This window comes from Pongo abelii, chromosome 3 (genome assembly GCF_028885655.2).
Source record: "Pongo abelii isolate AG06213 chromosome 3, NHGRI_mPonAbe1-v2.0_pri, whole genome shotgun sequence".
NCBI classification, from domain to species: domain Eukaryota; kingdom Metazoa; phylum Chordata; class Mammalia; order Primates; family Hominidae; genus Pongo; species Pongo abelii.
Window position 1 is genome coordinate 38,947,623 of NC_071988.2, and position 13,871 is coordinate 38,961,493.

Below are 13,871 nucleotides of genomic sequence, written 5' to 3' on the forward strand. Positions count from 1 at the left end.
AGTGCTGGGATTACAGGCGTAAGCCACCCCACCAGCCCTATAATGTGTACTTTAAAATACCCCTATAATAACATAGTCAGAGAAGCTTAGTGAGGTGGCTCACGACTGTAATCTTAGCACTTAAGGAGGGTGGAACAGGAGGAAGCTTGAGGCTAAGTGTGTGAGACCAGCCTAGGCAACACAGTGAGACCTCATCTCTACAAAAAAAGTACAAAAATTAGTCAGGCACAATGGTGTGTACCTGTAGAACCAGCTACTCTGGAGGCTGAGGTGGGAGGATTGCTTGAGCCCAGGAGTTCAAGGCTGCAGTGATATACTACACCACTCCACTCCAGCCTGGGTGATACAATGAGACCCTGTCTCTTAAAATAAAAATAAAGGAAAAATATAGATAGATAGACAGATAGATAGTTACAGAGACAGTCATTTGCCTCTTTTTTTTTTTTTTTTTAAGACAGGGTCTCACTTTGTTGCTCCAGCTGGTTTCTAAATCCTGCCTTTAAACAATCTTCCCACCTCTGCCTCCTAAAGTGCTGAGATTATGAGCGTGAGCCCAGCCAGATTTATATTCTTTGTACTAAAACTTATATATTAGCAGTGATGAGGCAGTAGTAAGAGAAGTTCCAACTGCTGTTAGTGCCCATAAAGCTTTATGAGAGGATACTTTTTTTCTATTTTTATAGATTTTTTAAAACATTCTGATGAGAACAAATCCTACCAATTTATAAATCAAGGTAATGAGAAGTTTTATTAAGAATCATTGAACAGCTGCATCGTAGTGTATATTTTCTTTTCAAATCATATAACTATGATGCATTTAAGGATTTTCTTCTTCAATGAAAAAGTTTTCTGTAACTACGATTTTTTTTTTTTTTTTTTTTTTTTGAGACAGAGTCTCACCCTGTGGCCCAGGCCAGAGTGCAGTGGCGCAATCTTGGCTCACTTCAACCTCTGCCTCCTGGGCTCACGCGATTCTCCCACCTCAGCCTCCTGAGTAGCTGGGATTACAGGCACACGTCATCACACTTGGCTAATTTTTTTATTTTCTGTAGAGAAGGGGTTTTACCATGTTGCCCAGGCTGGTTTCAAACTCCTAGACTCAAGTGATTGGCGGCCTCTGCCTCCTTTGGGAAGAGTGCTGAGTTTACAGGCGTGAGCCACCATGCCAGGCCTGTAATTACTAATTTTTGTATATATCTGTACGAGGTGCTTAGGAAGTTTTATTTCTAGGTTAATTATTTGAGTGGGTAATGCATTCATATGGTTTTAAAATATAAAAATACAGTGAAGAGTATGCCTCCTGCTCCTTCCTCCTACTCCTCTACCCCACCCTTGATTGCATATATAGTGCCTTTTTTTCTTTCTTTCTTTGAGATGGAGTTTTGCTCTTGTTGCCCAGGCTGGAGTGCAATGGTGTGATCTTGGCTCACCGCAACCTCCACCTCCCAGGTCCAAGCGATTCTCCTGCCTCAGCCTCCCAAGTAGCTGGGATTACAGGCATGTGCCACCACGCCTGGCTAATTTGGTATTTTTAGTAGAGACAGGGTTTCTCCATGTTGGTCAGGCTGGTCTCGAACTCCCGACCTCAGGTGATCCGCTTGCCTCGGCCTCCCAAAGTGCTAGGATTACAGGCATGAGCCGCCAGGCCCGGCCGCATATATAGTGCTTTTTAAGGTGCTTAAAGGAGGCCAACCAAGAAGAACATTATGCTGAAGAAACAGCCTGAAACTAAATGGTCAGGATTGAACATGTCTCTGCCACTCTCTGTTCAGTTCCAACACCTGGGAAAACTAACTTACTTCAGTTTCATCATCTGTAAAAAGAAATCCTAGTACATACACTAGAGGTTTTCAATGGACTAGGCCCCCTTCAAACCCTCCCCATTGTAACCACTGTTTGAGGTATATCCCTTTGAACCTTTTTTACATATTTAGAAAAACACTGTACTGACTTAAACAATACACAAGCCTACAAAGTCTTCGTTATGGCACTCACTAGCATTTCTCTGATACGTCTAAAATGTCAGTTTATCAAATTCTCTTTGTATTTCTAATAGTTTTGCATTCTCACTGTCAACCAGGCTGGAGTGCAGTGGTGCAATCACACCTCATTGCAGCCTTGACTTCCCAGGCTCAAGCGATCCTCTGACCTCAGCCTCTGAAGGAGCTGTGACTATAGGTGTCTGCCAAGATGCCCAGCTAATTTTTGCATTTTTTGTAGAAAAGGGATTTTGCCATATTGCCCAGGCTGGTCTTGAACTCCTAGGTTCAAGCAATCTGCTTGCCTTGGCCTCCCAAAGTGCTGGGATTACAGGGATGAGCCACGGTGCCCAGCCCAGGTTTCCTTTTTTTTTTTTAAGCCTACTTCTTCTCTCATTCTAAGGTTCCCCAGTGCATCCATATGACTCCCGAGGGTATTCTGGACATCTGAGAAGCAGATTTTTGGTTGTTGTGATTGGCTTGCCTCCTACATGGCTTAAAAATGTCCTATCAGACACTCACCAAAATGAAAACCCTGAGCCTACAATCTAACTTCATCTGACAGAAAAATACAAAGTAATTTTTAGATGGTATTGACTTTTCAAGGAATTTAACTGGACTTTAGCATTTAAACCAGGGAAGATTGTACTTAGTTTTATTTAAAGCTCTACCAAGACCTGTCCTCCATTTCAGAAAGTCATTGTCACTGGTGGTATTTTTTTTTTTTTTTTTGAGACGGAGTCTTGCTCTGTTGCCCAGGCTGGAGTGCAGTGGCACCATCTAAGCTCACTGCAACCTCTGCCTCCGGGGTTCAAGCGATTCTCCCGCCTCAGCCTCCCGAGTAGCTGGGATTACAGGCACCTGCCACCACATCCAGCTAATTTTTGTATTTTTAGTAGAGACAGGGTTTCACCATGTTGGCCAGACTGTCACTGGTGGTATTTAAACCCAACAAAACAAACATGTATGAGTCTGCATTTATAACCATAATGTTCATGATTTTTCCCATTAGTAAGTATTTACTTCATCTTGCCTTCTAATGTAGCTGTACCTCACTACATCATGGTCCTTTTATTTTCTTCAACTACTTGGCCTGTTTTTCTGCTCACATTAATGAAGGACTAGCTCAATGAACAGTTAGGACATACAAACAGCTTCCCTAATCAAGGAACTATGCAGGCAGGCTAAAGAGCCTCTTAACTCTCAAAGTAGGGAAGACTTCATTACAAGACTTTATAGCACATTTCATTCCAAAACCAAGCGTTTTTTCTCTTCCTTCTCACTTTATTTACAACTACTATAAAGTTCGGGGTTTCCTTGGTTTCCCTCTTGGTCCTTAACGTGCAACTAGGAGTCCTCCCCCAAAAAAGTTTTCTACTTGTCTTAGACAGCAACTCTTGTGGTTTTAGCCTGGTAGCAAAGGCCTAAGCCAGTTACCTTATATTGCATAGAAGGCAAAAGAGGCAAAACAGATCCAGCTACTCAATAGACCTATTCCTCCTTTTTGCACTCACTGAAAGGTTTTGCTTTCTGTTTTTTGTGGTAGTTTTAATTGTTTTAGTTATTCATGTACACAATTTAGAGTCAAACAGTTCTATAAGGTTTGTTCTGAAAAACAGTAATTTTTCATCCTCCTACCCACTTATCCCTCCAGAGGCAACCATTTTCAACTTTTAGCTGATTGTTTTACTGCTTACCTCCATGTCTTTTATATATAAATATGCATTATTGCTACTTCTTGATTTTTCCATGTTAAACAATATCCATAGATGTACCAGTATAGAGTATGAAGATCTACTTCTCCTCCCTGACCCCGTGTATACTCTTTCCATCCCCTAATAATGGTTGTATCATAAGGTTGTTTAGTTCAGTACTCAATTATCAATTATAACTACATAAATGTTCTCCACAGTTGAGCCACACAGTAAACTATACTGTAATTACTTTTTCTTTTCTGTACTACTTAATGTGTTTCTTTAAAGTTAGTAAATTTTTTTGCATTTTTCTATGACTTTTCAAAACTTGTTTACAGTTCCCTAGATCACAAGATGTCTAGATTCACCAGGTATTCTACCAATTCATCTTTCTAAAAAAGTCTCTCCCTGAGCCATGTGACCCCCGCTCCCCGCCTCCACCGCCCCCCTGCAACTAAGCCCGCTCCCTGTAGTCCTGATGCACAGCTGCCACCCTGGGATGTCCCTTCACCATTATCCTGGAAGGTACTTTGTTTCTCATATGTGCTAGATCTGCTATCTACACTCAAAATCCTAGTCATCTTTCTTGGCTTATGCCTTCATTTCGGTGAAAAATAGCTCATCCTCTAGGAACTTCCTACAAAAGTGTACTCCCCCAACTTGATTGAGAGATTGGCTGGATACAGAATGCTGGATTGGTAATGACTACCCTTCAGAATTTTGAAGCCACTGTGCCAATGCCTTCTAGTTTCCAGTTTTGCTATTGAGAAGTCTAAAGTCATTTAGATTCTTGACCCTTAGTATGTGACCTGTTTTCAAGTAACAGCAAGGGGGCCAGAATTGTTAGAACAAAGTGGACAAAGGAGAACAGTAGGGTGGAAGGGGACAGATCACACAGGGCCATGTAAATTTCATTTTTTTTTTTACTGAGTCTCGTGGAAGCTACTGTAGGATTCTGAGCAAAGGAGAAACATTACTGACTTAACTAAAATGGATCATTTCAACTGCTGTGGTGAGACTAAACTTGAGGGGGCTTGGGGGTAGCAAGAGGGCAGAAACAAGGTGATCCATAAAGAGGCTAAATGCAGCAATCCAGGCAAGAGATGATGGTAGATTAGACCAACGTGTTGCACTGGAGGTGTGAAAAATGGCTGGATTCTGGATGTATTTTTAAGGTTGATCCAAAGGATGGTTCTGCATGAGATGTGGGTTGAAAGAAGAGGGTAGGCCAGGCACGGTGGCTCACACCTGTAATCCCAGCACTTTGGGAGGCTGAGGCAGGTAGATCACAAGGTCAAGAGATTGAGACCATCCTGGTCAACATGGTAAAACCCCGTCTCTACTAAAATTACAAAAATTAGCTGGGCGTGGTAGCACACGCTTATAGTCCCAGCTACTTGGGAGGCTGAGGCAGGAGAATTGCTTGAACCCGGGAGGCGGAGGTTGCAGTGAGCCGAGATCGTGCCACTGTACTCCAGCCTGAACAACAGAGTGAGACTCCATCTCAAAAACAACAACAATAAAAAAAAAGAAAGAAAGAAAGAAGAGGGTAAAAGATAATTGAACTGAAATTGTTACCTGAACATTCAGAATAAGCTTAGGGGCAAGATAAATTTGGTTACACACATGTCAAATTTAAAATGCCTATTAGTTTCCAAATGGAAAAGATGTGTCAACCTTTGGATATACAAAAATCTGGAATCCAGAAGCATGAGCATCTTAGCTCAGCTGGCATTGGGGCATGACTCTGGCTCTTGTTTTGACCACTTACCCTCCCTTTTATCCTATTTCCCATGCCAGGCTCTCCAATGTGAGCTACAAAATATACTTTAATAACTCCTTTCTCAACTCCTGGCCTCAAGTGATCCACCCACCTCAGCCTCCCAAAGTGCTGGGATTACAGGCATGAGCCACCGTGCCCAGCCTAATCATCCAGAACTTCTATTACTCATAATGAAGAACCTTAACTGATAACACTATTAAATCAGGAAAAGGGCCGGGCGTGGTGGCTCAAACCTGTAATCCCAGCACTTTGGGAGGCCGAGGCGGGTGGATCGCCTGACATCAGGAGTTTGAGACCAGCCTGGCCAACATGGTGAAACCCCGTCTCTACTAAAAATACAAAAATTAGCCGAGCGTGGTGGCAGGCACCTGTAATCCCAGCTACTCGGGAGGCTGAGGCAGGAGAATCGCTTGAACCCGGGAGGCGGACGTTGCAGTGAGCAGAGATCGTGCCATTGCACTCCAGTCTGGGTGACAGAGGGAGACTCCATCTCAAAATAAATAAATAAATAAACAAACAAAGCAGGAAAAGAAGTTTTAAATTGTGAATAAATACAATTTTATTTTAAAAATTAAAAATAGGGAATGTATATTCAGGGCAACTTGAATGTATGCTCCCAGAAAGCAAAAAAAAAGTTTATTAAAAAAAAAATTAACATACGAGATTTATGTAACATACTCTTAAGCATTATTTATAGTAGTATATAGTATACTTTATTATTTATGAAAAGGAACTAATAATAAAATCCTAACTGCTCCTAAGTTGTATATATTCCTTGGCAAAGCTCATCTATTTCTACAGAATAGGCAAAACTAAACCACAGCCCAGCATACAACTAATGAGCTAACCTGTAAATAATCATTAAAATCTTCAAGTTTCTCCAGGTGTCTACTTGCTATAAGAACTTTAAATTCTTAAAAATTGATGATATTCTGGCCTTCAAAAAAACCCAATTACATTACATGAGGTCAACAGAAAAACCCAAAAATTCAAAATCAGTACTTGAAATGTTACTCTATTACAAAGATGAATTAAATGTCCATTTTTAGAAAGTGAGAATAAATCTGTTCTGTCATCATACTGTATCAGTAACTACATCTGTGAGTTTCCTAAGCACACAGGGATTTAAATTCTCATAGTTATAACTAATGGCAAAAAATTATACCCTCAGATAAATTGCTTTTAAAATACAGGCTGGGAGTTAACTTAGAGTTCTATAAAGCTGTCAGATAACAGGTACTAAGAAAAAAGGCCCTTTGAAGTATAAAAGTAGAAGATAATGGATGAGGTGGGGTGCATTGGCTCATGCCTATAATCCCAACACTTTGGGAGGCTAAGGTGGGAGGATCACTTGAGGCCAGGAGTTCAAGACCAGCCTGGGAAACCTGGGGAGTTCTCATCTCTACCAAAATGTAAAAAATTAGTTGGGCATGGTGGTGCATGCCTGTAATCCTAGCTACCTGGGAGGCTAAAGTGGGAGGATTGCTTGAACCCAGGAGTTCAAGGTTGCAGTGAGCTATGACCACACCACTGCACTCCAGCCTGGGGGAAAAGAATAAGACTCTATCTCAAAGAAAAAAAAAAAAAAAAATTGCTAGTGCGGTGACTCATGCCTGTAATCCCCACACTTTGGGAGTGGGAGGTAGGCAGATAGTTGAGCTCAGGAGTTCAAGACCAGACTGGGCAACATGGTAGAACCTCACCTCTACAAAAAAAACAAAAATTAGCCAGGTGTGGTGGCTGGTGCCTGTGGTCACTCAGGAGACTTAGGCAGGAGGATTGCTTGAGCCTGGGAGACAGAAGGTGCAGTGTGCAGAGATTGTGCCACTGCCCTACAGCCTGGGTGACAGCAAAATCATGTCTCAAAAAAAAAAAATGATGATAATGGATGCATGAGAGGTAGAAAAGCCTATTAGAAAAGAATATTGGCTGGGCGCAGTGGCTCACGTCTGTAATCCCAGCACTTTGGGAGGCCAAGGCAGGCGGATCACCTGAGGTCGGGAGATCGAGACCAGCCTGGCCAACACGGTAAAATCCCATCTCTACTAAAAATACAAAAAATAGCTAGGCATGGTGGCAGGCACCTGTAATCCCAGCTGCTCGGGAGGCTGAGGCATGAGATTCATTTGAATCCGGGAGGCAGAGGTTGCAGTGAGCCAAGATTGCCTCATTGCACTCCAGCCTGGGCAACAGAGCAGACTCCATGTCAAAAAATAAACAAACGAAAACTATCAGCTCTTTGCTTCATAAACAAATATTCTCTCCTTAGACTCATCTATTTTTATACCAAGTTATCAGAGCCATCACATTACCATTATATTTCTATATCCTCAAGAGTCTGATTTAACGTATAAGTTCTTATTTTATTCCTTTCCTTCTGAGGCATTCTTAAGGATCACAAGTCCTAGTGCATGCTGACTCTAAAAAAGCACATCATTGACAAGAAACACATTTCTGATCACGATATGTAGCAACACTGAGCCAGCAGAAAACCTGCTTATTAGTTACTGACAACTCAAATATTTGAGCAAATGTTTGTACCTACCTTTATTAACTGACATACAAGAGTATTTTAAAACAATAAAATGTTGTTACAGGTTGAGTATCCCTAATCTGAAACCCAAAATGCTTCAAAATCTGAAATTTTTTGAGCACCAACATGATGATCAAAGGAAATGCTCTTTCGAGCATTTTGGATTTTCAGATTAGGGATGTTAAACCAGTAAGTATAATGCAAATATTCCGAAATGCAAAAAAAATCCAAAACACCTCTGGTCCCAAGCATTTCAGATAAGGGATACTCAACCAATATAATGTGTAATATAAAAATATACTTCATTGTTAATAACGGTCAAATTTTTCCTTTTGCACATAAAAAGTACAAAGTATAATATAAACAGCCCTGTATTTCAGCTTATAGACTCACTACCATCGACTCAATGAGACTATTCAAATCTTGTTGTTCAGAAACCTACCTCTGTCAAATAATTGATTTGTTTTCAGAAATGCTTTACATAGGCCAGGCGCAGTGGCTCACACCTGTAATCCCAGCACTTTGGGGGGCCGAGGTTGGCAGATCACCTGAGGTCAGGAGTTTGAGACCAGCCTGACCAACAAGGCGAAACCCCATCTCTACTAAAAATACAAAAATTAGCTGGGCATGGTGGTGCGCACCTGCAATCCCAGCTACTTGCAAAGCTGAGGCAGGAGAATCACTTGAACCCAGGAGGTGGAGGTTGCAGTGAGCTGAGATTGCACCACTGCATTCCAGCCTAGGTAGCAGAGTGAGACACTGTTCTCCAAAAAAAAAAAAAAGAAAGAAATGCTTTACATAGAGATTTGTATTGTCATGCCATATGTTGGTGCAGGATTTGAACTATATCATAACAGGAACTGTTAATAGCAGCTTAGCAGGCAAACAAGCTCCACAAGCTAAAAACAATTTTATTTGTATTGATATAAAGTAGAAAAGGCAATATACATATGTGTTATCTACCCATGATGGCAAATTTCACCAACATAAATCTACCATAAAGACAGTAGTCTGGGCTGGGGGGGTGGATCACAGCTGCATTCCCAGCACTATGGGGGGCTGAGGCGGGCAGAACACTTGAGGTCAGGAGTTTGAGACCAGCCTGGGCAACATGGTGAAACCCAGTCTCTACTAAAAATGCAAATATTAGCCAGGCATGGCAGCACACTCCTGTAGTCCCAGTTACTCGGGAGGCTAAGGCAGGAGAATCGCTTGAACTCAGGAGCTGGAGGTTGTAGTGAGCCGAGATAGCACCACTATACTCCAGCCTGGGCAAAAGAGCGAGACTCCAGCTCCAAAAATAATAATAATAATAAAGACAGTAGTCTGTTTTCGTCTCTAACGAAATAATTGCTAGCAAACTTTTTTTTTTTTTTGAGACAGAGTCTCGTTCTGTCGCCCAGGCTAGAGTGCAGTGGCATGATCTCAGCTGACCACAATCTCTGCCTCCTGGGTTCAAGCAATTCTCGTGCCTCAGCATTCCGAGTAGCTGGGATTAAAAGTGTGTGCCACCACGCCTGGCAAATTTTTATATTTTTAGTAGAGATGGGGTTTTGCTTTGTTGGCCAAACTGGTCTCGAACTCCTGAGGTCAAGTGATCCGCCCACCTTGGCCTCCCAAAGTGCTGGGATTACAGGTGTGAACCACTGTGCCCGGCCACATTTTAATCATTACAACTTAAACAAATGTGGAATTTCAATTATGAAATACTTTTTAGTGACCATCAGATGAAAACCCTCCAATAACCAGTATTTTCATGAAAAGAGGATACAAGGGGTACAGATCAGTTCAGAATAGGATTGTCCTGTTCATCTCACCAGATTGATCAGTCTTCTCATTGCATGTTCATGAGAGCAAACACATTCACAGGGATCAAATCCACCTTCTGCCATGATTACCCAGCTTGATTTTACTTGACTGTTTAAATCTAGGAGGAAGGAAAAAATACTGTAAGTCTACTATTCAGAATTACTCTTTCTCTTGAGCTATGAAAAATTGTGATATTGTATACATTCACAATAGTTTTATTAAACTATGTATAGTTTGTATTTATTAATGACCTGTATCTATTAATTTATTATTAATCCTATATGAATTATGAATCTATACAGGTGATTGGCTACCCCTTCTGCCATCAGCCCATAAATACAAATGTCTCCAGTGCTCTAAACTGGCCCCGCCTGTGATGCTGAGGATGCTAGAACCTACTCTGCTTAATTACTCAATTATTTGACTTTATTAGCCCCAGTACGCAAATAATTCAAACCAGCTTTTACCCTCACCAAGAAAGACATCTGAAAAGGTATCTAAAATGATACCAAGGTTTTATGGAGGGGAAATTAATGACATAGCTAAGAAATAGCTAGGTAGATTTCAAAAAATAAAGAGAAACAAATGAGAGGTCAAGATGGAGCATTGGCAACCAGATTTACTGTTCTGCCTAAAACAATTTTTTAAAAACTCGACAAAATACATGAAACAATTGTTTTTTGTTGTTTTGTTTTGTTTTTAGACAGAGTCTCGCTCTGTCGCCCAGGCTGGAGTGCAGTGGTATGATCTCAGCTCACTGCAACCTCCGCCTCCTGGGTTCAAGAAATGCTCCTGCCTCAGCTTCCTGAGTAGCTGGGATTACAGGCGCACACCACGCCCAGCTAATTTTCATATTTTTAGTAGAGATGGGGTTTTGCCATGTTGGCCAGGCTGGTCTTGAACTCCTGACCTCAGGTGATCTGCCCACCTCGGCCTCCGAAAGTGCTAGGATTACAAGTGTGAGCCACCGTGCCTGGCCAGAAACAATTGTTTTTAAGATATTAAGGCCAGGCGCAGTGGCTCACTCCTGTAATCCCAGCACTTTGGGAGGCTGAGGTGGGAGGATCACTCACTTGAGCCCAGGAGTTTGAGACCAGCCTGGGCAACCTAGTGACCTCACCTCTACAAATAATTTAAAAATTAGCCAGGCATGGTGGCACAAACCTGTGGTCCCAACTACTCAGAAGGCTGAGGTGGGAGGATTGCTTGAGCCCTGGCAGTCAAGGCTGCAATAAGCCATGATCACGCCACTGCATTCCAGCCTGGGCAACATAGTGAGTTCACGTTTAAAAATAAAAAGGGCTGAGTGCGGTGGCTCACACCTGTAATCCCAGCACTTTGGGAGGCCGAGGCAGGTGGATCACAAGGTCAGGAGATAGAGGCCATCCTGGCCAACATGGTGAAACCCCGTCTCTACTAAAAATACAAAAATTAGCCAGGCATGGTGGCGTGTGCCTGTAGTCCCAGCTACTCAGGAGGCTGAGACAGGAGAATCGCTTGAATCAGGGAGGCAGAGGTTGCAGTGAGCCAAGATTGCACCACTGCACTCCAGCCTGGTGACAGAGCAAGACTCCGTCTCAAAAAAAAAAAAAAAAAAAAAAGACATTGAACATGAGGCTACAAAGAATAGTGATACCTGAGAGACGGAAAAACAAATGAGATGAGCCCTATCACTGGCACAGTTTACTGCCTCGAGGAGACTCTAGTTCCAAGTTGGGGTGGGAAAACCCAGACCAGAGCCCAGTGGTATCCCTAAGTTGGGGAGAAGAAACTAGAAGAATGACTATATTAAGGAGAGACATTAAAGATAGTAAAATCATCCAAATGGACTGGTAGAGATAAAAACAATAGTGTCCGAAATGAAAAATACACCAGATGGGTTTAACAGCATATGAGACATTACAGAAGAAAAGATTCCTGAACTTGAAGACATAATAACAGTAGCTATCAAAAATGAAATAATAGAAAAAGAGGTGGATAAACCAGTAGTCCCATCTACTTGGGTGGTTGGGGCAGGAGGACCATTTGAGCCCAGAAGTTCAAGGCCAGCCTGAGCAACATAGTGAGAACCCATCTCTGAAAAAAATAAACAAAAACATACATAGGCCATTAGTGAGCTTTGGGACAACTTCAAACGGTCTAATATATGTGAATTGTGGACACATCCATCAAAACTTATCATTAAATGTGCATAGTTTATTGTTTATCAATTATATCTCAATAACGAGTAAAATTAATGCTTATATACAGCATTAGTCATGGAAAACCATTCTGGTTAAAAAGTGGAATAGGCAGATCAATAAAACAATTCATAAATTAACTTAAAGAAACTTAGTTCATTCACTCAAAAATATTTAGTGCTTATGCTAGGCCTATTAGAAATTTAAAAGTAGGCTGAGCATGGTGGCTCACACCTGTAATCTTAGTAGTTTGGGAGGCTGAGGCAAGAGGATCACTTGAGCTCAGGAGTTCGAGAATAGCCTGAGCAACATAGTGAGACTTCATCTCTGTAAAAATAAAAAAGAAATCTAAAGTAAGCAAAAACTGATAGTTCTTACTCTAATGGTGTTCACATTCCAGTAGCAGACACAGATACTAATCTAAATGTTTTTTAAATTATAAATACAAACTGATAAATGCTATAAAAGATAAATGAAAGAGTGAAAAGACAACTCCCAGAATGGAATATCTGCAAATCATCTGTTTGATAAAGGTTTAATATTCACAATATATAAAGAATTTCTATAACTCAATAACAAAAGATAAGCAATTTTTAAATGGCAAAGAACTTGAACAGACATTTATTCAAAGAAAATATACAAACGGCTAATAATTATATTAAAAATGCTTAAAGTCAGTAATCATTAGGGAGATGCAAATCAAAACCACAATTAGATACCACTTCACACCTACTAGTATGGCTATAATCAAAATGGAAATGAGTGACGTAGAAAAATTAGAACCCTCATACAACCCTCATGTAAAATGGTGGTGTGGCTGCTGTGGAAAATAGTTTGAAAGTTCCTCAAAAGTTAAACACAGATTATCATAAGACTCAACAATTCTACTCATAGGTATATACCTAAGAGATTTGAAAACACGGACTCAAGATTGGGCATGGTGGCTCACACCTATAATCCCAGCACTTTTGAAGGCTGAGGTGGGAGGATCACTTGAGCCCAGGCAACACGGTGAGCAAGACCCTGTCTGTATTTATAAACAACAACAAAAAAGAAAACATGAACTCCAACAGATACTTGTTTACCAAATATTCACAGCAGCATTGTTTGCAATAGGCAAGAGACAGAAACAACCCAAGTGTCCATCAACTGAAAAATGGATAAACAAAATGTTGTATACACACACAATGGGGATATTCAGCTGTAAAAAGGAATGAAGTTCTGATATGTTACAAGATGAATGAACTTTGAAAACATTCATCAAACTGAGATTAGCCAGACAAAAAATAATATGGTATGATTCCATTTATATGAAATATCTAGCTAGAATAGGCAAATTCATGGAGACAGGAAGTAGAATGGTGACTTCCAGGGACTTAGGGAAGAAGGGAATGGGAAGTTACTGCTTAACGAGTTTGTATCTGTGGTAATAAAAAAGTTTTCAAAATGATGGTGATGATTGTACAACACTGTGAATGTAATTAATGTCACCAAATTGTACACTTTAAAAATAGTTAAAACTGCAAATTTTGTTACATTTTACCCCATTAAAAACAATCACTCTGGTTGCCTAGAGCTGGGAAGTTTGCAGGGGAAATAGGGAGTGACTGCTAATGTGTATAGGCTCTTTTAGGGGGGCTGAAAAAAATGTTCTATGGTGATAATCACACAACTCTGTGAATATACTAAAAGACACTGTATTGTACATTTTATTTTATTTTATTTTTTGTTTTGAGATGGAGTCTTGCTCTGTCACCCTGGCTGGAGTGCAGTGTCATGATCTCGGCTCACTGAAACCTCCACCTCCCGAATTCAAGCAATTCTCCTGCCTCAGCCTCCGAAGTAGCTGGGACTACAGGCGCGTGCCACCATGCCCGGCTAATTTTTTGTATT

General features: G+C 41.0%; 1 protein-coding gene and 1 long non-coding RNA gene across 6 annotated transcripts in view; one reads left to right on the forward strand and one right to left on the reverse strand.

The window, feature by feature from the left end:
- Window positions 1-13,871, forward strand: part of LOC112133088 (uncharacterized) — a 91,360-nt gene that overhangs the window by 67,281 nt on the left and 10,208 nt on the right. The window contains exon 5 of one of the 3 annotated variants that reach the window (XR_008524153.2): window positions 12,873-12,989. The exons of the other annotated variants lie outside the window; for them this stretch is intronic. This is a non-coding gene — a long non-coding RNA (uncharacterized LOC112133088). The remainder of the gene's footprint in view (window positions 1-12,872; window positions 12,990-13,871) is intronic. 3 annotated transcript variants of the gene reach the window in all.
- The window catches only part of SMIM14 (small integral membrane protein 14), an 87,665-nt gene that overhangs the window by 44,490 nt on the left and 29,304 nt on the right, over window positions 1-13,871 (reverse strand). For all 3 annotated transcript variants that reach the window (XM_054553176.2, XM_024245485.3, NM_001131269.2), the window contains 1 exon segment: window positions 9,807-9,916. In XM_054553176.2, the coding sequence (XP_054409151.1) occupies window positions 9,807-9,881 (75 nt within the window). In that variant the 5' untranslated portion in view covers window positions 9,882-9,916.